At 38.0% G+C, this 26657-nt stretch overlaps 1 protein-coding gene across 5 annotated transcripts in view; it reads right to left on the bottom strand.

The window, feature by feature from the left end:
- RXFP1 (relaxin family peptide receptor 1) overlaps window positions 1-25507 on the bottom strand; it is a 139332-nt gene extending 113825 nt beyond the window's left edge. For 3 of the 5 annotated variants that reach the window (XM_055384760.2, XM_055384761.2, XM_063705622.1), the window contains exon 1: window positions 18388-18778. In XM_055384760.2, coding sequence (XP_055240735.2) covers window positions 18388-18502 — 115 coding nt within the window. In that variant the 5' untranslated portion in view covers window positions 18503-18778. Of the gene's footprint in view, window positions 1-18387; window positions 18821-25491 lie in introns of those variants that run through there. The other 2 variants (XM_063705623.1, XM_031010522.3) reach the window with 2 other exon arrangements.
- Between the last annotated feature and the right edge of the window lie 1150 nt (window positions 25508-26657).

Raw genomic sequence — 26657 nt, 5'->3', positions numbered from 1 at the left:
ACAGGCGCCATGGCAATGTCAGTTACCCTATATGGTCCCAAAAGGGGAAGAATCTCAGTTTTGGGAATTGCCTGCCCCTTTCCCAGAAAACTCATGAGTAATCCACCCTTTGTCTAGCATAGAATCAAGAAATAAGTATAAGCTGCTGAGCAGCCCATGCTGCTGCTCTGCCTATGGAGTAGCCATTCTTTCTTCCTTTACTTTCTTAATAAACTTGCTTTCACTTTATGGATTCGCCCCAAATTCTTTCTTGCGTGAGATGCAAGAACCCTATCTTGGGGTCTAGATCGGGACCCCTTTCTGCTAACAGTAACTACCCCCTGCCAGGTTGTTTGGTATGATTAGATAAAATTAATGGATGTACAAAATCTCCTCATTGTTACCTTTCACAGAAGTCTCAGTACTAGATCACAATTTCCCTTTTTTCTAAACCCATTGCTCTTAACTTCCAGTTTAAGGTATTTCCAGATACTTCATTCCACTCCACCTGTGTGTTTATGACTTGAAATCTGTGATTTTTTTTTCCATCTTTAGCCAAAAGGACAATTTCAAAGGCATTTAGAGGCTGTTAGAGTCTGAGACAAGGTTTTACTGGACACGGTTAGCTCTATTGTAACTAATGACGGTACTAAAAATATACTTCCTAGATTCCACACCATCCAATCAATCATCAATCCATGAAATTGTAAGCACCATGGGCCAAACACTATCTGAAATGCTAAGCAGCACATGTGGTCTAATTTGATGCTAAGACCTTCTCTGATATCAAGCAGGTATTACATATGCCTTTTTTCTTTTATTATAAATGTCTATCAGGAACTAGTTAACACTCTTCATCTTTTGTGGAGCACCCTCATCTCCAAACCTTTCCAGTTTGTCTTTTTTTTTTAAATTTTATTATTATTATACTTTAAGTTTTAGGGTACATGTGCACAACATGCAGGTTTGTTACATATGTATACGTGTGCCATGTGGTGTGCTGCACCCATTAACTCGTCATTTAACATTAGGTATATCTCCTAATGCTATCCCTCCCCCCTCCCCCCACGCCACAATAGTCCCCGGTGTGTGATGTTCCCCTTCCTGTGTCCATGTGTTCTCATTGTTCAATTCCCACCTATGAGTGAGACCACGCGGTGTTTGGTTTTTTGTCCTTGCGATAGTTTGCTGAGAATGATGGTTTCCAGCTTCATTCCAGTTTATCTTTTAATGAACAGAGCAAGTAGTTTCTGTTGCCAACTGCCTAACTTCCTCTTTCTGTCCACGATGCCATCTCAGTGTAATGCTTCCCATGATGGGAGGTGGTTGCTAATTCAGGTCACTGGGTTAAGTAGTGAGGAAGAACTCATTTTGTCCCTCTTCCATCATACTCTCTTATTGCTGTTGCCACCGGGGCGTGTTTTGAATGGCCCTTCCTCACCTGCCCATCTGTACTCATCTCATTAGAACAATACATGGGTTGGATGCACATCTGTGGAACGTGTAAGGAAGCACCCTTCTTTTAGAATTGAATTATTTCATAGAGAAGTCATAGATTATATGACCATTTTTGTACCTATTCTTTTTTTATTTTTGAGACGGCATTTTGCTCTTGTTGCCCAGGCTGGAGTGCAATGGCGCGATCTCAGCTCACTGCAACCTCCGCCTCCCGAGTTCAAGTGTCTCAGCCTCCCCAGTAGCTAGGATTACAGGCATGTGCCAGGACGCCCAGCTAATTTTGTATTTTTAGCAGAAATGGGGTTTCTCCATGTTGGTCAGGCTGGTCTCGAACTCTTGACCTCAGGTGATCTGCCCGCCTCGGCCTCCCAAAGTGTTGGGATTACAGGCGTGAGCCACTGTGCCTGGCCCCTATTCTTTCTCCCCATAAAAAAAATGCCTTTGGCTTCTCTCTGACTCACAATTCATTTTGCATTCTCTCATCTTTTAGGAATAAAGAATTCTTTTCTCTTAGCCCATCACCTCCCACTTGCAATCCTTCAGCACTTGACTATCTGAAATGAGTCAACTTCTCATCTCTGCTTCTTTCCCCAGAGTGCGAGCCATCGTGTCTAATTGCAGCTGTCTCTCACTTGGACTTCCTGCTTCCACGCCTGCCTCTTTTCATCCTGTTCTCCACACAGCAGCCAGAGGGATCTTTCAAAATTAAAGTAGATCATTAATTTGTCCTCTTCTAAAACTTCTACTGACATGCCATTGTTCTTGAATAAAATCCAAACTTTTAACCTTTACCTTTTACCTTACATAAATGGGCCAATCCTATTCACTAACTTGGTTTCTTTCCACATTTCTTCCCTCACTTAATTTGACCTACAAACACTGTCCTCTCTTGATGTGCTAGGTTTGGTCTGACTTTAGAGTCTTGAGTTGGCTGTTCCACCTATCTGAGTGCCTGCATTGTTCTTTCCTCAGATCATTACAAGCCTGGCTGTTCCTCATTCTTCAAGCCTCAGCGTAAGTATCCCTCCCTCAGGAAGACTGCTTGGGATCCCTCTATCTATCCCTCTATCCCTTTAAATTCTTTGCTAGTTACTATCCTATTCCACTACATTTTCCTTCTTCACAATACTTACTACTCTTTGAGATAGCTTGTTTATTAGTTTACTTTTTGTTATTTAAATATCACCACCAGATTATAAATTCCCATAGGTGAGGGATCTTTCTGGAGTTGTCCATCATTCATTTCTGATGCCTGTATTGGTGCTTGGCATATTGTAGGAAGTAAAACAAAATTAGTTGAAGGAAAGGAAGAAAGAATAATTGTCTGTGTGTCCGAAATACTTAGAAGAGTATTTTAAGATAATGGTGTCGTGAAGTTCTCTTTAATGCATGTAGAAAGTAGTTCTTTTCTCCAGACTCTGTTGTCAGCTAGGTAAGACCCAATTTCTATAAATATCCCCCAAGGGCATTTCGGGCCTGATGTTAACATAGTCTGCCACCAAGACCCTGTTTTCTCAAAGGACATAAGCCCTTTACCTACCTCATAGAAACTCTAGGGACTACAGATTTTGTCTGTGAAACAACTAGATTAAGAAAATTTAGTTGTTTTTTGGGGGGACAAGGGAAGGAAAGGATGAAAGGAAGAGATAGTTAAGGAAAGAGAGATAAAAAGAGAAATATTTCAAATGAGGACTAGCTCACCAGTAAACACAGTGGTGGCGATAATGCTATATTTCCCACAGCTGTAGTTTGTCATCAAATATTGGTAAAAATCCTAAAGAGAGGTTGGATTTTAGATTTAGATTCTAGAGCATATATCTGTATTAATCAAATGAACAAACCTATTTTTCTAGTTTAGCTAGGTTTCTTTTAGGTTGGTGCAAAAGTAATTGCGGTTTTTGGCAAAAACCGCAATTACTTTTGCACCAACCTAATATAAATTGACAAATTGGCATAGAAGTCACTTTTTTTGGAAACAGTAAACAAAACTTTGTGCATTCCATGAGTATGGAATTCTTTCAGCTCATAAGTGTAAACGCTATCTAGTACAACAATATTGCAACTCCAAAGTGTATATGATTTCCTGGCTATGTTATTTTGAAACAGTTAATATGAGTTTCCAAATATGCATCTAATTTATGCCAGAAAATAATTTATCCAGTGGAAGAATATGCCTTTGTTCAGTTGAAGGCAAACCACTAATCTTTTCATATGTGTATTAAAACTATAATTTTCCATGACCTGTATTTATAATATTTCTAGTCATGTTAGAAGGCATTAGCAATGATTTGCTCATACCGTATACAGTATTTCCAAAGAGAGCCTATTTTAAGTCAGGTATCTCTTATAGTTCAATACTTGGGTTAATAATTACCTGCAAGAATGATTGAATGTATTCTTATTTTAAAGATGTTCTGAGCAAGCTATTTCTCTAGATAGCATGACTATGGTTCTGCAATTCTTAGGGAAATTAAAAGTCTGCTGAGGATATTGAAGTTATCTCTGATTGACGCATTTCCTATAATACACCTTTAATTTTCAGCACTGTTTCATCATACTCTTAAGGTGTCCTTTATAAAGGAAAATACAAATGAGAAAAAGTAATGAATTTACACCCATGCATTAAACATATCATGGGTAGTACTATTGATTAAAATGTAAATATATTAAAATAGAGAGAGTAAAATTATATTCTTACAGGTATTAGGCCTCGGTCCTATAAACACAATATTTTAAATTATTTGTCTACGTGCTGTTTTCTACTGCTGTGAGGTTATAGTTGCTGAATAAAATCTCTTAAATCTGTTGATTGATACTTTCTGAGTAACAACCTTTGTGTTGCAAAGTTACTGATTGATTAAAGAGTACAGACTGTATGTACTTCCAGATAATGGGTTCATTCCATTTGATTCAAATAACCGTGTATAAGCACTTTGTCCATCTATTGTCCATTATAGTATGAGACTTTGTTAATGTTTTCTGTTATGTTTTATTTATTGCCTTATTTGTAAACTGGATCAGAGGGCTTTCCAGAGTTAAAGAAAATAGTGAGTTGGAAAATAACACGAGGGAAATAGGAAGTGTGGAAAACACAACGCAGACTAGATCAAACTCTTAAGAATGAGAAATAGAGATAATAGTTGGATATTTGTGGAGTGCAATATCAAAAAGGCCTGTCCTATCACAGTCAGGGTATTCAACAAACATTCTGTAGTGTGTTCCACACATATTTTGTGTATTTTATAGATAGGAATAGGGAGAAAATATTTTAAAAATGTATTAAGGTCCCAGGAAAACAATGTGAAAACCAGTCTCTAATTTGACTTGGTCATAGCCTGTATCTTTCCAGTGACTCAAGTGCAATGGCCATGCCCTCTCTAAGGATTGCTTTCAGTTTCTCACATTTTAGTCCATTTTTGGTAATTTGCCTGAGTTACTTCCTTGTGAAAACCAGTAGCTGATTCGACTTGATCATAGCCTGTATCTTTCCAGTGACTCAAGTGCAATGGCCATGCCCTCTCTAAGGATTGCTTTCAGTTTCTCACATTTTAGTCCATTTTTGGTAATTTGCCTGAGTTACTTCCATTTTGTACAAAACCTCGATTTGAATTACTAATATATTACCATCCTAACTCTGGCACATGGCTTACAAAGACCTTCATGATCTGGTTCTGGTGATCCTCTCTAACTTCATCTCCAAGCATCTGCTTCAGCCCTCCTCTTAAACTACCCCAGACTTCTCATCATGTTCTGAGCCTGCCATGTCCTTTCCTGTCTCCATGACCTTGCGCATGCTGTACCTGTCCTTGCAGTGCCCTTCTCTCCTCTCCCTGGGAAATAAAACAGGGTAAATCTGCAACCAGTTCAACTTGCTTGGCTAGCTTGTTCACCTGTTAATGGGAATAGGAATTCTCATTTTATAAAATGAGATATAATACATGATAAAATATTATATAATTATAAATAATTTTATATTATCTATAATAGTAATATTTTTATGTAATATATTAATATAACAATATAAATTATTTTATTATTATATGTAATAAAAATTACTTATTATAGGTAATAATATATAATAATAATAATAAAAATGAGAGAGAACATGATTTTGGTGTTTGTATGTGAGTGAAAAAACTCAGGCTTGGGAATCAGATAAGCTTGAGTTTGAGTTCTGGACTAAGCATTGATGTGCCCGTACATTGACAAATTTCTAAATTTCTCTCTTCATTCTGGAAAGGTGAGAAAACATTACCCTTCAGGGTTCATGTGAGGATACAATCAGACAACATTTATGAGTGCTTATCATTTAACCAAAACATCAACAATTTAACGACTCTTACCTATAACTTTAGCAATGTAAATAATTCCTATTAATAATCAGAATAAGGCCGGGCGCGGTGGCTCATGCCTGTAATCCCAGCACTTTGGGAGGCCGAGGCGGGCAGATCACCTTAGGTCAGGAGTTCGAGACCAACCTGACCAACATGGAGAAACCCTGTCTCTAATAAAAATACAAAATTAGCCGGGTGTGGTGGTGCATGCCTGTAATCCCAGTTACTCGGGAGGCTGAAGCAGCAGAATCATTTGAACCCAGGAGGCGGAGGTTGCAATGAGCAGAGATCGCGCCATTGCACTCCAGCCTGGGCAAAAAAAGCGAAACTCTGTCTCAAAAAAAAAAAAAAATCAGAATATCATAACATTGATCTAGAACACTTTGTGTATCTAAGTACATGGAATAAAGCACATTATAATATACATTAAAAATCTGCCACAATTTCCCCAGAATAAATTTGAAAGTGGTGTGGTGTAGGTCCCTGGGAGACTAATTAGAGAAGAACGTGATCGAGTAGTTTCTAGGGGGTAAGAGTGTCATGTGAGACTATTCCTTACTCCTTCCAATTATTTATTACACATTCTATTGTTTTAGACATTGCATCAGAAAGAATTTGTGGGAGAAATTTAATAAATATGCCTAATGATTTGGGATTTTTCACGCTTTGAATAATATTTTTATACATTGATGTTTTCATCTATAATATTGTGATTAGTGTTGATTAAAGCAATAGGAAAAAAAGCATATAGAAAAGTGTAGGGAAAAGAGATTAAAAATAAAAGTTACATGAAAGGCAGGTGTAAGTGAAATATGAGGAACCATTGTGGGCAACAGAATAGAAAAATAGAAAAGTAGGGAAAATTGGTATCAGAAAGAGCATAGAATTTTGAGCTAAGATATTTGAGTTAGAATCCAAATAGGATAAGCACACTTTTTGTGTGTGACTTAAAAAATAAACGACCAAATGAAGATAGACTAACCCTATCTATCATTAGGCAAGTTTTGAAAATTCCAATTCTCCTATAGAAGTTTCTTGAGAGTAAGGGTAAATACGCATATTCACTTGTGTCTATTATACAGTGTTGGGAAATAGCTAAAAATCTGATATGATATGATTTGCAAACAAAAAGTGCATCTCTTACTAAGGTATTTCGTTAAAATGATTATTTCTAATTACTGTGGCTTTGTGTTTATAATTACTGATTTTAGGGTAATGTCCATGTATGCTTCCTTCATGGTTATCCCTTTTTTACTCTTCCACCACTAAAACTAGAAATTTAGACTGTACTTTATTGCTCAGGGAAGGCAGAGCACAAAAAAACTTTCTTGAGTCCTCACCTTCTTGGCTTTAAATTCCAAAGCTTTAGAGTCATGGCTTTCAATGGCAAAAGACAGGTGCTTGAGAGAGATAATATTTTTTCTTTCTTTTTATTTACTTGTTAGATTATACCATATTGGTCTTGAACATTAAGACCCAGTAATGAAGGACACAGAACATCCAGTCTTTCCACAACCTCTAGAGAGAGTTAAGGGTTAAGCATGTGTGATGCCCTTAAAGCAGTTTTCCTGAACCTGCTGAGAGTGAAATGTGAGAAGGAAGCACCCTGTCCCTTTGGTATTAAAACTCTGTAGGAGAAGGGAGGAGGTGGAAACTGCTAAGAGAATTTGGGGGACTGCCTAAGCAGAAGTGATTCTTGTCTCAAATCCTAATGTCCAGCTCAAAGAAAGGGCACATCTCTAGGAGAAGCAGGGTCTTGAAGTGAGGGAGGCGATGGTGAATGGGTGAGCTAGACACAGGGCCTTTGTCAGCCCTGAATCTGCCTGAGTTCCCAATAGGTGATGAAGGACACTTGAGGGCTTCCTGTGCTCTCCTGAGAAGGCTATGAGCAGACGGTGGTGGTGGTCTTTGGTGAGAAGTGTGTGGATTAGCTGGAGGACAATGTGGAAAAGTGGTTGAATGCTTTGGTGGGTGCTGGTGTCACTCATCCGTGCCAGAGTGAGTTAACCCTCATGAGTAGCTGGCAAAGTGACTGGAGATGTTCACCTCTCTACCTGCCTCCTCAATTTTGATGTTTGCAAAACTGTCACCGAAATCAGATGCTGTTGGTCAGAAGGGGAAAAGGGTAGCGCAGGTAAGATTTCTTAAGTGATTGAGATTGTATTTTATACACAGTTCTACCAAAAAGACACCTCCACTCATATATATGTTTATCACAGCACTATTCACAATAGTAAAGACATGGAATCCATCTAGATGCCCACCAACGGTAGATAAGATAAAGAAAATATGGTACCATGGAATACTACCCAGCCATAAAAGAATGAAATCCTGTCCTTTGCAGCAACAGGGATGCAGCTGGAGGTGATTATCCTAAGTAAATTCACTCAGAGACAGAAAAACAAACGCTACATGTTCTCACTTATAAGTGGGAGCTGAATACCGGGTGCATGGGTAAACACGCACAAAAGGATGGGGACAAGAGACACTGGGGATTCCAAAAGGGGAGGAGGAGGGGAAAATTCTGAAAAACTGCCTATCAGGCAGTATGTTCATTACTTGGGTGACGGGATCATTAGAAGCCTAAGCCTCAGCATCACACAATATACCCATGTAACAAACCTGCGCATATACCCCCTAAATGTAAAACAAAAAAACAAACAAACAAACAAAAAACCCAAACCAACAGAAAACCCAGATTGCATTTTAAAGAAAAAGTGCCTCATTTTAATGAGGCCTCATTTTAATTCAAGCTACTTTGAATTAGCAAATTTAAATGTTCTATTATTTTATGTAGATGTCATGAGCTCTGAATTTTAGTCATAGAAATATAAAATATAATTTTTACACATATGAGGTTTCTGGTCTGTAAACATGAAAATGTTTACGCTATATATCGTACCTGGATTTGGTATGCTTAATGTTAATGATGGCATAAGATTTAAAGTGTGCGTGTGTAGTAGTAGTTTATAACATTTCCTTCCACCCTCAAACTTCATGTCAGAGAATGCTGGCATTACCTTTGTCAACATTCCCTGAAGCCCTCCACAACCCTGTGCTTTCTGAGGAAAAAAAGGACAAAAACCGAAGGGTGGATTCTCCTGAAAAAATTAGAATAGAAGTAAATTTTGTGTTCAAGATGACCCTGTGCAGTAGGGGAATATGTGTGTCAGGAGAGGATCAGGAGTGAGGGGCTGAGTGATTGGAGGAAACAGAGGGGCAGAGAGTGAGGCCAAGGGCCTTGGATCAAAGAGAGAGAAATAGTGAAGAGTCAAAGGCAGACCAGGTGCAGTGGCTCAATCCCAGTACTTCGGGAGGCTGAGGTAGGCAGATGGCTTGAGCCCAGGCGTTTAGGACCAGCCTGGGCAATGTAGTGTGTCTTCCTCTCTATAAATTTTTTTTTTTTAAATAGGTAGGCATGGTGGCATGCACTTGGAGTCCCAGCAACTCGCGAGGCTTAGTTGGGAGGATTGCTTGAGCCAGGGGGCAGAGTTTGCAGTGAGCCAAGATTGCATCACTGCACTCAAGCCTGGGCCAGGAGAGCAAGACCCTGTCTCAAAAAAGACTCAAAGCCTCTAGGGGATTGAAGAACAGAAGAGGGCGTGGAGCTTTCAAATTGAACCTGCTACGTTTACTAGCATAGAAACTTTGAAAAAAGGTGCCCAAGAGCCAGATGCGCTACAAAAAGCTCTGTACAGATTTTTTCCATTAAAATGGATTTGATAGACAAATGACTTGCCACATTATTTTGGATCACCACTGAAGACGAATGCTCAGTGGTTGAGAAAATATCAACAAACAAAAACAATCCCTCTTTCCTTTCCAGGGAACTTAAACTGTTGTGCTGCAAGTTCACAGGATCAGGGGTAATGACTGCAATTAGAAGGGCAGAAATAAAAATCTAAATTTGACTTTGCTAAACTGGCCACCTCTCCTGATCTTAACACAAAAAAGGGAGGTTAAATGGAGGTTAAGAAGCTAACAGAAAGCATGACTGATGATGTCATTGTGTCTAAGTTTGAAATGTGTGAGAAAGTAGAAACATTTATAAACCATGAGGCAGTTCTGCAATTTCCAGCAAATCAGCCACAACTGAGAAAGTAAAAACGGCAAATCTTCTGGACCACTGAAAATGAATCAAACATTTCTAGCCTGCTCTGGGAAAAAACCATTAAAATATCAAAAGGCTAGGGTGAGCAACAGAGGGTGAGAGAAGAGGATAAAAAGAATCTGAGGTTTTATGAGTGAAGGTAATGGCAGAGTGGATTGTGCTGTATCTCAGAAGCCAATGTGTGATGCACCTGAGAAGAGTTATTTTCATTAACTTATACTTGCAATATGTGCCTGGATAAAAGCTTCCAAAAAAGCTTCCTAGGGCAGCTTATCTGATTTCTTTCACTAGGTCCAGGCACACACACATATAAATTTTGTTCAAAATTTGTCATTTCCTATCTATTTGCATGTTCTATTTTATAATGTTTTAATTTAAACTCTGTAAAGTAAAATTTATCTGTTTAAATGGCTGCAACTACAGGAATCTGCAGGGTCATAACTTGCTTGTATTATGAGGATCAGGTGTTGGAACTAATTTACACAACACTGAAAAAAATCGGCCAAAAATGTCCGTGAACCCAGGTAACTGCAAAATGAGGGAGGGGTGTAATCTGCAAGTAGTATGTTTAACAGGCAGCTGTTCTCTATGACAGTCCTAATTCATGAGGAGGAAGTATTTATTAGGGAAATGAAATGAGTAGAAATCAGAATTTGGGTTGCAAGATTTGGGACCAAGACAGGAGAGTTTCTCTTTGTGGGTATTTTGTCAGAAGGTGTGGTGAGACTAAGGAATACAGAGAATCATTAAGATAGGAAGGAGAAATTAAGCGCTAAGGGAGAAAGAGGAACTGGTTAATTAGAACTGGAAGCCAGTATCTAGGTTGCTTAGCCAGGAAAGGGAAAGCTGCAGGGAGTCCATTTGGCACTAAATAGACAATCTGGGAGAGAAGCAAAGGAGGACAAACCCAAGCATGTAGCAGGATCAAAACTTGAAGGAGTTTGGGAGCAGTGGCTCACACCTGTAATCCCAGAGATTTGAGAGGCTGAGGTGGGCGGATGGCTTGAGCCCAGGAGTTCGAGACCAGTCTGGGCAACATGGTGAAACTCCCATCTCTGCAAAAAATAACAAAAATTAGACGGGCGTGGTGGCATGCACCTGTGGTACCAGCTACTCAGGAGGCTGAGGTGGGAGGATCACTTGAGTCCAGGAGGTTGAGGCTGCAGTGAGCTGTGATCACACCACTGCACTCCAGCCTGGGCCACAGAGCAAAACCCTGTCTCAAAAACAACAACAACAACAACAACAACAAAACAAGCAAGCGAAAAAAGAGATCAGACTTTCATGATAGCAGAGTTTATGACCAGTGTGGGATTTATGTTTTACCATATCAGGAATGAATATCTTGGGGTCGTTTAACATAACAGTGAGGATGCTCTGTGTTGCTCTGTGAGTGTCCTTTCAATCCCCACAAAGGTGAGGATTGAAACATGTTACTCTATCTCAGGAAACTGTGTGTGCTGGGGTGGGGAGAGGGAAGAAAACAGTAAGGTTAGGGATATTCGACTCCCTATGACCAGGGCCTCCACTGTCCGCCCTCTCTGGCACCTGCGTAGGCAGAAAGACAGAAGAGATGGCATTCTTTTTTGGTGGGAATGAAGAGGTTATAGGAGCGGTGAAGCACACAGCTATTTGGTGCCTACATTATCTGGGGCACCCAGAAAAAAGAGAGCATTTCTCTGGACACTAGAAGTGTCTGAGAGATTCTGATAGTCTATAAATTACTCCTGAGAAGTTGGCAAAGTTTCTTCTGCTGTAGCAATGCTGTCTCATTTTTCAACCTGTGGCACATGAAGCCTCTCTCACCTTAGAGGGGTGACCCCAAGGGCCAGATTCATGATTTGCATGGCATATGACGAAAAGGGCTGCATCTTTAGAGATGACTCTATTGCCTGGGGAATAGGATAGGAGCATGCACTGGAGAGGAGATATTAATAGTGAAGACATCCACTTGGTGTTGACTTACTCTGAGCTTTTTTTTTTTTCTTTTTCTGATACAGGGTCTTGCTCTGTTGCCTAGGCTGGAGTGCAGTGGCACCATCTTGGCTCACTGCAACCTCTGCCTCCCAGGCTCAAGCGATCCTCCCACCTCAGCTTCCCGAGTAGCTGGAACTACAGATACTTGCCACCACGACTGGCTAAATTTTGTATTTTTTGTAGAGATGGGGGGGTCGCGCCATGTTGCCCCCCCAGGCTGGTCTTGAACTCCTAGGCTCAAGCAATCCACCTGCCTTGGTTTCCCAAAGTGCTGGGATTATAGGCATGAGACACTGCCCCCCGCCTTACTCTAAGCATTTTTAAAGTTCCTTTCATTAAAGTTCCTCTGGGCCTGGCTGCAAACATGGTGATGTACAGGTGCAATGAGAACCTTTCTCTCCTTGGTTGTGAGAATGATTTAAATGTTTTTCCACACGGTAGGTATGTGAAGAGGGATTATACTAGCTTAGTGTATTGGCAAAGTCTTAATCATTGATGCTAGGATTTTGGTAGATAATAAATTTATTTTAACAATTTCTGTCTAGGTTCTTTCTATTTTCAAGTGATATTTTACCCTTTTGATATTTCTTGCCCTTTTTGTCCTACATATGAAATTTGGAGACCCACTTTTAAAAGTGAGTTAAGAATAAGACAGCTGAAAACTAAAGGGAACACAGCTATATGGCCTTAGTTTCTTTCTATGTGAAAAATAAGGATGTTGTCCTTTATAGCTTTACCTTGCCTTCCAACTCAAAAAAGTCTGATTTCATGAAACTGAAATTAAAAATAGTACTTGAGCGACATTAAGTAGAAACTATCTAAGTAATAGCAATTTACTCGAGGATCAGACTGTGGGAAGTGGAAAAAGAAACTTCATTTTTCCTTAAATGAATTAGATGAGAACCAAGGGAAAAGATTAGTAGGAGGCAACAGTATATATATACATATATATATATATATACATATATATATATTTTTTCTTTTTTTTTTTTTGGAGGGGGGAAGATGGAGTCTTACTCTTGTCACCTAGTCTGGAGTGCAGCGGCATGATCTTGGCTGATTGCAACCTCTGCCTCCTGGGTTCAAGCGATTCTCCAGCCTCAGCCACCTGAGTAGCTGGGATTACAGGTGCCCACCACCACGCCCAGCTAACTTTTGTATTTTTAGTAGAGACGGGGTTTCGCCATGTTGGCCAGGCTGGTCTTGAACTCCTGACCTCAAGTGATCCTCCTGCCTCGGCCTCCCAAAGTGCTGGGATTACAGGCGTGAGCCACCATGCCTGGCCAACTATATGTTTTAATCAATGGAATAACTCATATAATTATATGGCCTCTTAGTTCAAGTGGATACTCAATCCTCTAACAAAAAAATTATTTAAAATCTCAACAGCTTTTTGTTTTTTTAAGTGTGAATCTTACTATTAAAGAATGTATCAGATTATCTGCTGTTTCATTTGTAGCTAATCATGTGGGTAACATTTTGGTTCAACTGAGCACCCTGTCTAAATGTAGACCTAGGATTGCATTTGGAAACAGGAGCTAAGGAGAGAGAGCTGTGTCCATCTGCATAGGAACTCAATGAGAACTTGAGTTCCTGGAGCAACATGGGAGGAGGAGTTGAGGAAGAATGATGGGGAGAGAGAGGTGGAGAGAGTTGCTGGCACAATGACCAGAGGCAAGGGCTCCAGGTGGCCTAGACCAGCTGGTGAAAAGTCCCAAGAGTACCGTTCCCAAAGATTAACTCTCAGAAATTTTTTGAAAACATTGATGATTTCCAAAAGGCATATTCATTATCATAAAAGATTGAAGAAATAAGGAGACCCAGTTAATTTAGGTAGTATTGAAATAATTATAAAATGAATCTATTTAACAACAAATCTAATAATATCCAGGTTGCTATACAATACAGTTATTTAGTAGGAAAATACCAAGTTCTAACATGAACAACATGATATCTCACTTTACACTGTCCTTTTTCCATTTGACATTTATTTTTGTTGTGATAGAGAACAAAACCTAAATTTGAAATATTCACAACTTGCCCCTGCTTATCTCCAAAGAAGGAAAGAGCTTTTGGTTTAGTGTTGGGTCCTTGTTGTTCTGATCACAGAAATAGATGAAGCTGTGGAATTTAAAAAGATGAAAGAATATGGGATCACTACACATAGGCAGGAAATAGAGCTGTTGGGGTTGTGGGGCTAATAAAATATCCAGGAGGAGGGAGAGGTAAACTAATGTAGGAATTAAGTCAATATTTATTGGCACTTGCTGTATGTATAGCTAAGTTTCATGTGCTGCAAACAAAAGTGCTTTCTATATATTCAAATTATTTACATATACTAATTCATCAGTTGTTGGTGTACACTGAGGAATGTATACAAAGCAGATAGCACCAGCTCATTAGAGGAGATATATAAACGCCTAGCATGGATTTGTTAAACTTGCCTTGGATGGGGAGGCCCTCACCGTAGGTGGTGGAAGCCCTGGATTTACCAGCTCTGAGACCTTGGGCTGGCCAATATTTCTTTATGGATTAATATCTAAAATAGAGAAAGATCTAACTTGCTTGAAGGCCAGTGAGCTAGGTCAGGGGTCTGTTAAGGTCACTTTAAATTCTATATTATAATTTAAGAAAGTGTTAGAATTGAATCATGTTTAATAGCATAGGCTTTTAAGGAGATAGACTTGGATTCAAATCTCCTTTGCAACATTACTAAGAAGTGGTGCCAGGAATGCTACCAAATATTTCTCATTCTCTGTTTCCTATTTTGTAAAGCAAGAATATCTCATAGGGTTATTATAGGAATAAAATAAGATCATGTTTGTAAAGCACTTACATTGTTCCTCATCCATGGAGACCTCTCAATAAATGGGAAATAGAAAAACAACTACACCCATAAACATAAGGATTGAAATCAAATGGTCTAAATGCTTACAGTTTTTCAGACAGAAAGTTAAACCTAACTAGAATACTCAACTCCAGGCATTTTAGTTTAAGAAGTTTGTACTAATGTGTGAAATTGTGCTTGAAAGACTATTTAGTTCACAAACATAATAATTTCCCTTTATGTAGATCAGGGTGCATTTGCACAGATTCATTAATTTTCCTTCCATTTGAAACTTAAAAATATGATTCAAAATATGTAGTAAAAACAACATAAAATTGTCAGCAGCCTCCACAATATAAGGTGGTGAGAAGTTATTTAATTGGTACCATGCATGTTACCCTAAAAGTCCTGACTTGACCACTATGCAATCTAGGCATGTACCAAAATTGCACTCATGCCCCATAAATTTATACAAATTAAAAAAAAAAACCCAACTCCCCCCGCCAAAGTATAAGGTGGAACACAGTATACCTCTGTGGTCTGCATATTGGTATGTTTATTCTCCCATCTTTTGGAATTGGATAAATATGCCAACATTCTCTTTTTCCACCTACTAACCAAGCTAATGGTCTGTTCTGGAATTGTCTCTTCCTTTTCTCTTCTTCATAGTTACAGAAAAAAACTGTTACAAGTTATGCCAGTGCTGGGATCCAAAGCAAAGGCCAGGTAGCCTGGTAAGTGTCTCTAGGAGTCTGAAAGAGAAGACCTTACTAAGCTGGGCCGGTCCTTGGCAAAATACTAAAGTGGATCAAGCTTATGTTTGAACTCCTTCTATTTCCTATATCTTCACTTGTTTCCTGCCTATCTAAAACATTAATTAAAAGAATTGTTTTGCTTAGTGATATCATTTAAGAAATAATACAGCATTTTCTGATAAGAACTTATAATACAAGTTGTCCTGGGGATTGTTTTTTAACTACGGATTTTGAAATATATACTTACAAGAAGTTGAAAAAATAGTATAGAGAGGTCCCATACACCTTTCACCCAGCTTTCCCTAATCTTACGTAAATTTAGTACATTACAAAACTAGAAAATTAACATTGGCACAATACAATTAATTAGACTATGGACAGAAGGATTTTTAAAGAATGAAAAATTCTCAAGGCTAAAAGGAAATCTTTTCTAAGTCTTAATGTCACCTCTGTTTGTGTGGACCTCAATTTTTGCACTTGTCTTATTGAACTGAATTCTAGATCAACGTGCCGTCTTCTCCATTCTATCCCTTTAGAGCAGGGACCATGCTTACTTTAATAAGAAAGGTGAATAAAGCATGGTCACTGCTCTGGCATGCATAGGTATTTTTGGTTGAAAGGATGACTAATAGTTGCTTACGTCTGTAACGGGCTTTATAGTTTTCAAAGCCCATTTATACACATTATGGCTACTGAGAATTATCATGGTCTAGGGGAGAGAGCACGGGCTTTGAAAGCATTCCAATCTTGGCATTTATTAGCTGGAGTCTTGTGACAAGGCACTGAATGTCCTACCTCGTGTGCTTAATTGTATCCACATAATAGAGTTGTTGTGAAGATTCAGGAAGTAATTTTTGTAATAAAGAACGGAACACAGGGTTTCTGAAAGGTAGACAGGGTAAAGGATTTGATTGCCATTTCACATGCTCAGAAGAGGTAAATCATTTGCTGAAAACCATGGAACCGGTACATGGTAGTGCAGCTAAGCATCTTAGGTTAGGTGTCTTCCATGATATCACATCGCCTTTCCTGTTACAGGAAAGTGGATATAAAAACAAAACAAAACAAAGAAAACACACAAAGAAACAACAACCATGGGGCATTTACAGAGGTTTAAGAATTTGTCCTTATGTGTGGCTGTTGATTTCCATTGCTATGTGCCCAGGAAATTCTCACTTAGGTGGGGCCTGGGTGAGGGGCTAAACTCAAGGTGAGCCACAGCTGTGGGTGCTATTTCAGGGGGTCCCTGACAAGTGTTCCCCCACCCTAACATGCAGTTAATACCATGTAGTGACGAATTGCCTTGCCAAACTTTGCTGCAAATGTTTATGCCCTCATTTCCTGGGGAAGGCGTGGAAGGATGAGAACTTGGAGCTCTCAACTTACACTACACTCCCAAATTTTCTTTTGAATCAAAAGAGAAGTTAAATTTAAAGAGACAGAGGGTTTTGGCATCATCATCACTACCATCATTATTATTTTCTGCTCATGAAAATAATTTATTAACAAAAGGGTACAGGTAAACATGGAATTTTTTTCCTAACCTGAAATGACTGGTAACACAGTGGCCAAAGTTGCTTCCCAACCTGCCCTAAACACCTTTTATATACCCTTAAATTCTTTATACTAGAAAGACTATTTTGGAAATATTCCTCTGGCTTATTTAATCTATTCATTTCATTGAAATGGAATAGGGATGGTAAAATATAGCATTAATTTTTGAAGCTGTTGGCCACAAATGTCAAAAGCTCTGGTAGTTTAAACACGCAATTATAATTAGAAACATTACATTTTTTATGGTGGTTTGCAATTTATTGTTTTCCCTTCAGTTAAAAAATAGGAATGTCAGTAATCAAGATTAGAGATGGAGAAGGCTAGGACTAGAATATTTCCCCAGGATTCTGAATAGTTTCTGTGGTTTTGATGCTGTCCTTTAACTTTAGATGAGATGGAGCAGAGGGAAGGAGGAAAGAAGGAGAAAAAGGAAAATATAATCACTTTGACATATTACAATTGGGAGAGTCAGGATTGAAAGTTACCCTGAGACATTCCTTAATAGAAGAGCTCAGAGTTAACAAAACTTATGCAAACTTTTAAGAGACACAGGACTATAAAAAGGCTTGTTAATTTCTAAATTAGTAAAAGCCCACATTCCCGGAATCATAAAGTATTAAAGATACCCAGAAAGTTTTGTTCTTGGTTTGGCTTTGACTTTTTCATCATTTATTACCTAAGAAACAAAAACACTTTATTTCTGTCTACATACTATAATTCAAATGGAGCTTAACACACAACAACTGTTTCCCTTGAATTTAAAAAAGATTTTCTGAAAAATAAAACCATAGCACACATAGAGAAAACAAAATTTGTCATTGTAGTAAAAATAACATGCCCATTTGGAGCTTCTTTTGTGCCTATGTTTTTCATTGCTTTGTGCTTTCCCTTGTTTTTCTTTCAAGGAACAGTGATAAACCTTGCTAAATAAAAAGAGTTTTATGAATGCATCTCCCTGCCCAGAAGCAAACCTATGATAGCAAATCACAAAGAATAAGGGCGACAGAGCATTACAACTATACAGAAACTGGCACAAATGTGAGAACTTTCCTAGGATTTTTCAATGAATATATTCCTTGAATACAGTTTAAGAATTACTACTCTTTAAATATTATAATGTTGCTTATAATATCAATTATATGAATTGGTTATTATGAAGCCTAGGTTTACACGGCACATCAGTCTTGCTTCACTATTGACTATGATAAGATATTATGGTCTTTAATACAAATACCAGACATATACTAAGAAGAACAATTCTGAAGTGAGATTACCATTTTATCAGCAAGTGCATTTTATCTTAAAAGCATAAATATAAGGAATAAACATTTGTGCTTGTGGTTATTCCACAAAATACTAAGGTATACAAAATTAGATACTGAGCATACTTACAATATTTTCCAATAATTAAGATGTAGAAGAAGACAGAACCAGATGTCATTTCCTTCTCTCTGAGCAACTGATTAATGAAAGTGAGCAAAATTTGGTCTTGGTTTCTGAATCGCATACAGCTCACAGTGGTTGTGTGCTATTTCTGTCTGCAATCTTAGCAGTTACAAAGCAGTCCTCCCTCCTTCCACTCCCATTTCCTTTCTCTGTCTCTTTCCATTCCTCTTTTTTTCTTTCCTCCTTTCTATTCTCAGGATCTCGCCTCCCCGCCCTCCTTCTCTAAATGTCCTAATCCCCTTCTTTACACACACGCACGTGTGCGCGTGCACACACACACACACACACAAAGCTGAAAAGCAATAAAAAGTTTCAGAGAACACATACGCTATCTACAAACGAGGTCGTATATGAAGTCTGAGAAACGTCTGAACTGATCAAAGACACACTACCAGAAAGAAATTGAGCTAGAGATATCTCATAAGCAAAAACATATTTTTTCCCCTTGTGACACAGGACTAGGAAAAGAATGGAATTACACAGGGCAAAATGCCTTTGTGGAATTAACTGTGGGACAGGAATTAAAATCTAACTACAGCAATCGTTTATAAACTGTTTGAGTTTGGGAATTCGAACAATAGGATATTGTTGAAAGAAGAATACAAAGGAATAAAACAACTTAAAATCCTTTTGAACTTGTGAATTTTGCTACAATGGAGACCATGACATGTCAGTGGATGTCCTGGAGCAAAGCTGGCCTGGGTTTGAATTGTAGGTCCCTTGTGACTTTAGAGTTATGCAGGTTCTGACTCTTGGCTGAGCCTTGCTTTTCTGGAGCAAAATATGTATGCAGCAAGGTAGCTGTGATGGCCAGCACAGGGCATAGTGAGGGGTGTAGGTCCTACTGCATTATAGGTGATTACTAAGTGTCAGTCATTCATATGATGATTTTTATTATTGGACCAGTGGGGGGAAAAGTATGAAAATGCAATGAACATTTCTGTAGACTGCATTTTCTTTTAACCAGACTGGGTCATTCTTATTTTTCAACTTGCTAATGAATTTCTGGAACAAGTGAGTAGTAGCCCTTTGACATGAGGAATTTATTTTTGAGGTTAATGCTCCCTACTCGTAGATATACAAGTAGAATCTGCTTGAATTACATATCTGTATATCATTGACTTCAATATAATAAGCCTATTTCTAAATAAGGACTAAAAGGTTATACTAACACTGCTTCCTCCCTCCATAAATATAATTAATTCCATGAAAGAAGAATTTTAATATAGAAATCTTCACAAGTCCTTATTCATTTAGTAGTAGATTTAGTGAAGACACTGTTCTTTTGATGGACATGCTTATGGTTAACTGAATTTAGTCCCATAAAATGTTCACTATTTTTAATAATACTTGAAGTATTTTAAGATTATTATGTGAGTGGTTCATGGATTTTTTTAAATTTATTTAGAAATAGTAGTTTTTTGGAAGGATGCTGTGGAAAATGTCAAGGGCAGTTTCAGAAGGGGGACTCATAAGAAGCTTCTTAATAGTAAAATTGAAGAACTTGCTTTGGGAATTGTCAACAAAAGGTAAGCTGTTGATACAGAGGTCTTCAAAATCATTCTGATGTTATTTTGCAAACTTTGAAAATTTTGCCTGAGCGAATATCACAGATACATACAATTAGTGGGCGGGTAGCCAGGAAGTACTCGTTAACAATGTATTTTTAATCTCTCAAATTATCAGGGCAAAATTTCCAAATCACCTCTCATTTTATTAAGAATCTATTTGGTTTTACTAAAATAGATATTCATCTGAATGAATAATTTTCATTGTTTGTTTTCTCAGGGTGTCACTTCTGTCTTATTTTTGGCAAAGACAGTGAATCTGGCATATTAGTTTTATAGAAGTATTTTGGTGGCAAAACCCAAAAGTGAATATAGCATACCCTGGCCATACATTGAGGCAGGTACTGTTTCTACTATGGGCTGGAGAATTCCTTATTGTGAGAGGCTGTCCTTTACACTGTAGAACGTTTAGTGGCCTCCCTGGCCTCCACCCATTGGATGCCTGTAGCACTCTCCAGTTGCGACAATTAAAGGTGTCTCCAGCCATTGGCAAATGTTCCTGAAGGACAAAATCGCTCCTGGTTGAGAACCACTGCATTGTAGCAAAAGACTCCCCTCAGTAATGTTTAGGTGGTATTATTATTATTATTATTTTTACCAGATTACTGAAATAGAATTCTTATTAAGATTTAAATTAAAGTGTGTTTTCTCATTCTCTTGTTTTGCAGTTTGAAGACACATATTAAAGAGTTTTAAAAACAAACAGATGGTGTATGTTCTTAGCCTTCACTTCCTGCCTACATTGTTCAATTATAAACTTGCACTCTGGGCCCAATAGAATCTGTGATGTCAATGCCTCCACTTGGCTGAGCATGTCAGGGGTTTCTGCCCTAGACATAGGCTAATAGAGGCTGATACCCTTTCTTATCTTTGAATCTCTTCTTAAAACCTCGTTGAGGCTCTTTGAATAACAAAACCTTCTATTTGAAAATTACTTCTCGAACCAACCTAGTGAGTCAAACCAAACAAGCATTGTTAACCTGTTTGCACTATACACATCCACAGTAATCTTGCAGCTTTTTCATCCTACCATGACGGAAATAAACCACGACTTTCTTTTTTTCAGCATCATGTTTTAAAACTGGGTAATGACACTTGAGGGCTTCTGTCCACGTTTCTGAACCTATTCACAATCACCATTTTCAACAGTAGAAAAAGCCATTTTATTATGTGTTTTTTTTTTAATTGTAGACCTGGGAAAGTCCCAGTGCGAGAGGCTGGTAAAACCTCAATAAGAGCTTCATCATGTAGAGATATTCAGATAATAGTAAAACAACCATACATTAAAAATATTAAGTGCAATCTAAGGGCTAAAATGCATGCTGCCAAATTGTTCATTCTATGCATCCATTTCTAGTTGACAGCTGTCAGTCAGGCAAGACCCTTGAGGAATTCATCACCTCCGTGTCACACCAAAAATACTAGCTGCTTGATTTAGCATTAATTAAACAATTCTGAAATGAAATGACTTTTAGGGAGTGATAGCTAGCAAAATGTGCAACTGGAGCAGACAGTTAGTAGGCACAGGTATTTCAGAAAATATTTTATATAAAATCTAAACAATTTCACCCTAGATGAAAACTGACCAGAAGCTATTGTCATTTTAGCAGAAAATCAACCATTACATTGTAAGCCAAGTGCCATGTGGATTTTTGTGTTGCCCCTTATCTATCCATCTCTGTATCATCTTACACGGTAAGTGCAAACTCTGGGCAGAGCTTAGTATTAACTTTATCTTACTTAGTTCCCTTAATTGAATATATTCAAGCTTTAGGTTCATTCTATCTAGACTATCTATCAAGACTGATGGGATAAAATAAGTGATATAGTCTGTTGACTGGGTTAGTGGGTGGGATCTGGAAATTAACCTTGCTGTTTCATGTCTGGTAACCTGTGTGCTCCCTAAGCAGCCATCTTTCTTCCTCTTCCCTCACAACCTTAAGGCGCATGCTCAGTCACTGTGGTTAAGCCTCAGCTGCTTCAGATTTCTTGACTGCACTTCAGCCACTCTGCTATGATTGGAGCCTTGTCTCTAAGCCCACTCACTTGCCTATCATCTAGCCTGCTTTTCACCCCATGGGATCAACCCATTGGAGATCTGGTGCTCTTTGCCCTATCCTGATAATCTCAATGTTCTCTCCTTTGGGCACTATCTCCTGCTGATGCTTCTTCGTTCTTCATTTGAGACTACCTGATTCATACGGGGGCATTTCCTACATGCTGGAAGACAGAATAAATTAGAAAAGTAAAAGTGGCTTGTTCCAGGAATATCAGTAGAACATTGGGAGTTCTGGTCCCACTTTTGCTCCTAATTAGACATGTAAACTCTGATAGGTCACTTAAAAGCTTTAGTCTTGTTACCTCACTAGTAAAACAAACAGTCAATCTTTTAGCTGCATTATAGCCCTGTCATTTTATGAAATATGATACTCTGCTTTAAGATAATTTATGAATTATGGAAACAATGCACATAGCTGATTGTCTGAAATATATATTTTTTCTACATCTATCAATAAATATAAATTGATGCCATGAACATAATGTATTAAAGGAGATATGAGAGATCATCAAGGAGCCTGGTTTGGAGGGCCGGGTAGGGTCAAGTATGGAAGGTTTTTTAGAGAAGGAGAGCTGTGTACTGAGTGTGGAAGACAAAGAAAGACATAGACTGAGAGAGAATAATGGAAACAACATTTCATATCAAAGACAAGTGAGTGCAAATGCTCAGCATGTGCACATAGCAGGTCTGGATGGGTTTATGGCCAGAAAATAACATAATTGGTATTGGAGAGCTATGGAATAATTACTTGTTGGAAAGTGTCAAACATTAGGTTGATTATTTATTATTTTAAAATTTAAATTTAAATTCATAATCAACATATGGTAATTGTACATACTTATGTCTCAACGCTTGTATACATTTTATAATGTTCAAATCAGGGTAATTACCTTCTATCACTTTAAACATTTATCATTGCTTTGTCGTGATAACATTCAAAATCTTCTAGTCTCTTCAACTATATCTTAGACTGTACGCTGCATTGTTATTTGCTATAGTCACCCTACTGTGTAACAGAAACACCAGAAGTTATTCTCCCTGTCTAAATGTAACTTTGTACTTGTCAACCAACCTCTTCCCAGCCTCTGGTAACCACTATTCTACTCTCTACTTCTGTGAAACAAGCTTCTTTAGATTCCACATATAATATTATGCAGTGTTTGTCTTTCTGTATCTGCCTGAGTTCACATGACATGTTCTCCAGCTTTATCCATTTTGCTGTAAACGACAGGATTTCATTCTGTTTTATGGCTGAATAGTATTCCACTGTATCTATCTGTCTGTCTATCTATCTATCTATCTATCTATCTATCTATCTATCATCTATCTATCTAGTTTTCTTCAATCATCTGTAGATGGGCTTTTAGATTGAGTCTATACCTTGGCTATTGTGGATGGTGCTGCAATAAACATGGAAGAGCAGATATCTCTTTGACATACTGATTTCTTTTCCTTTGTGTATATCTCCAGTAATGAGATTGCTGGATCCTATGTTAGTTGCATTTTTAATTTCTTGAGGAACCTTCATTCTCTTTTCCACAGTGACTATATAACAATTCCTCATTTAATGCCATTGACAGGTTCTTGGAAACTGTGACTTTAAGTAAAATTGCAAACTGTAAGCCATAGGAAGTTAACTCCTGTTTATATATCAATTAGCCTATGATAAAATTGGTTCTGTTATAAAGTATGTCCTTTAACGTAAAGTCACAGTTTCCAATAACTTATTGATGCTATTAAGTGAGGACTTGCTGTACTAATGTACATTCTCACCACCGGTGCCTAAGGCTTCCCTGTTCTTCAATTTCTGGGCAAAGGAGTGATATGATCAAAAGGAGACTAACTAAGAAAACTAGTTTCATGACCATATGATACAAAAGATGAGAAAGAGCAGAGACTCTAGGTAAATGAGGCTGTGAGTAACAGAAGTAAGTCAGCTATTACGATTTGTGTGACTGAGAAGGCATGCAAACACAATACATTACCAGAAAGAACATAATCTTAATAGTGGTTAATCATGAACACACTGACATTAGAACAGGGAGGTCCAATAGAAATACAATGTGAGCTACAGATGCAATTTAAAGTTTTCTAGAAGCCATACTTAAAAAGTAAAAAGAAACAGATGAATCAGTTTTAATAATAAATTTTATTTAACTCAGGATATTAAAAATATTACCACTTCAACATGTGATCAATATAAAAATTATTAATGAGATATTTTATTTCTTTTTTTAAACCTTTATTTTAGAATGAAAAGGTATATGTGTAGGTTTGTTACAAAGGTATATTGTGTGATGCTAATGTTTAGCATGTGAATGAATCCATTGGGAATGTAAATTAGTTCAGCCACTGGAGAGCAATTTGGAGATTTCTCAAATAACTAACAGTTTATTATTTATCTTTAAAATTCAGTATGTATTTTACTATGCAGCACAATTTGGAGCAGCTATATTTCAAGAGCTCAGTAGCTACATGTGGCTGGTTGTTACCCCGTTGGATGGTGCAGCTCTAGAGGATGGGGCAAGAGGTTTCAAGATTCCTTCATGTTACACTTTATCATATTAAACATAACCATAGCGTGTCCTACATATAAAGATTTATAGAGCTTCAGTAGTTTTTAAACCTGATGGTCGTGTAAAAATAATAGTTTCCATAATTAAGTCAAATTTTAATAAAAACAATGGGGACAACATAAGGTTACCAAACTTAATTTTGTCAAATAAAAACAGTAATAGCAACAATAAAGGCCCTACCATTTATCTTTTACCATCATTTGATAAATGTAAAGACATTTTAATATCACAAAATTAGGAAAGCTATAATGTTCAAACACAGTCCTCTACATAGAATATATTTAGTTTCACTAAAAATGACTAAATTGTCCTTATTTTTCTCATTTCATTGCAGATGAGTAAAAAAGTCCCATAGACCCTGTCTGTGGACCATGATTTGGGAACCACTGATCTAGTACAGGCTCAGGGTCTCTCTGATAGCACAAGTCCTTTAAAATCGTGGTAGGACACAGTAGCTTCAAACAGAATGCATTCTGTTAGCTGTTAACCAATGTTTTGGGTCATGGTCAACGAATCTAGGTACTGCCTTTGTACGTCTCCCTGTTAGCATCTGTTGGAGGCCCTAAGCCTTAGTTTAAAGGCTGCTATCTTGGCTTCTACTTCAAGACAAGGGGAATAATAGATGGTTTCATGTGCAGAGCTAATCTGCCACATTCCAGGGATTGACACTTGAGGAACAGGGGCTTGTTACCTCTATAATTCCAAGTTTGCCCTGTGGGGCATATTGGATAAAGACTGGGAAGTCAGGGTTTCCTCATTTCTTTGGCTCCTTCCAGGTGGCACTAACTTTTGATTTGGGTATAGATTTGGGTGCAGATTTGCAATGCTATGAGAAATATTTTCTTACCTATGGTGAACTTTGCAGAAGAGGCCTCGATTAACAAAGCTGTTTTCTTCCTTTTGCTTTTAGAAGGCTTATCAGTCAGTATAGGTTAGATGATCTGTGGAAAAAATACAACAACCACAGAACCTTAGTTGCTTAAGTCAACAGAAATTTATTTCTCATTTTACATGACCATCATGGTTATCACAAGTCAGTGGAGGGCTCTGATCACCATAGTCTCTCAGGCACCAGGCTGACGGAAATTCTATATTGACACACACATCCACGACTATCAAGGCAGGACACAGGAAACACAGTGAATTCTATCTGGAAGGGACCCACAGCATGTCTGTTTAAATTTCATTGGCCTAACTTCAAAGTGATAGGGAAAGGACAATCCATCCCTGAGCCTGGAAGGAGGAGAGCTAGAGGTATTTTGATGAACATTACTAAGGATAACTTCAGTCTGCCTTTCTGATCTCTAGGCATAATACACTAACCTCTTTTTCAAGAGAGACATTCTAGAAGTTACACCTAGTCACAGTGTCAAGCTCACACTTCGGGATTTCTGGGTGATGCATAGTAGGTGGCTCCTACATGACATCTAGATGTGGATTCTCTTGATTTAATATCTGTGAACTAAAAAGATAAGCTATCTGCCCTGATCTATGTTCCACAGCACAATTTGGAGCAGCTATAAGAGTTACAAATAACTGTAATAACATTCTGATTAGAAAGGAGAAGGCTAGCAAATCCTGCTGGGTAGAACAAGGTAAGGCTCCTTAACCTGAGGATAGGAAATATTCCTTAATTAGGCCCAGAGACTGTTCCCTAGCAGGGGCTGCCCAATTCATCTTTTATTATGGCCCTTTGTCTACACTCTGGAAGATGCTTCCTTTGCATTGATTTGAACTGGCCACATCTAAAGTGAATATTGCACAATATGCCTCTTTTGGGTAACAGGATGGGTAAGTACTGAGAAAAAGAAAGATTGGCAGAGGAAAAGACAAATGGCAAGCGAATGGCTCATTAACTATTGTATGTTGAATGAGAATATTGTTAGGCTTTATGAACTGGTGTATGTGAAGCTTGTGAAGAACATGAAATGTAACTGCTATTATCACAATAGTCATAAATGCACATATTAAAAAATAATTATGTAATTAAGTTTATAATTTTGCTTTGTGAAG

This window comes from Gorilla gorilla, chromosome 3, assembly GCF_029281585.2.
Source record: "Gorilla gorilla gorilla isolate KB3781 chromosome 3, NHGRI_mGorGor1-v2.1_pri, whole genome shotgun sequence".
NCBI classification, from domain to species: Eukaryota; Metazoa; Chordata; class Mammalia; order Primates; family Hominidae; genus Gorilla; species Gorilla gorilla.
Note: the sequence above shows the minus strand (reverse complement) of the source record. Positions and strands in the feature narration are given on the sequence as shown.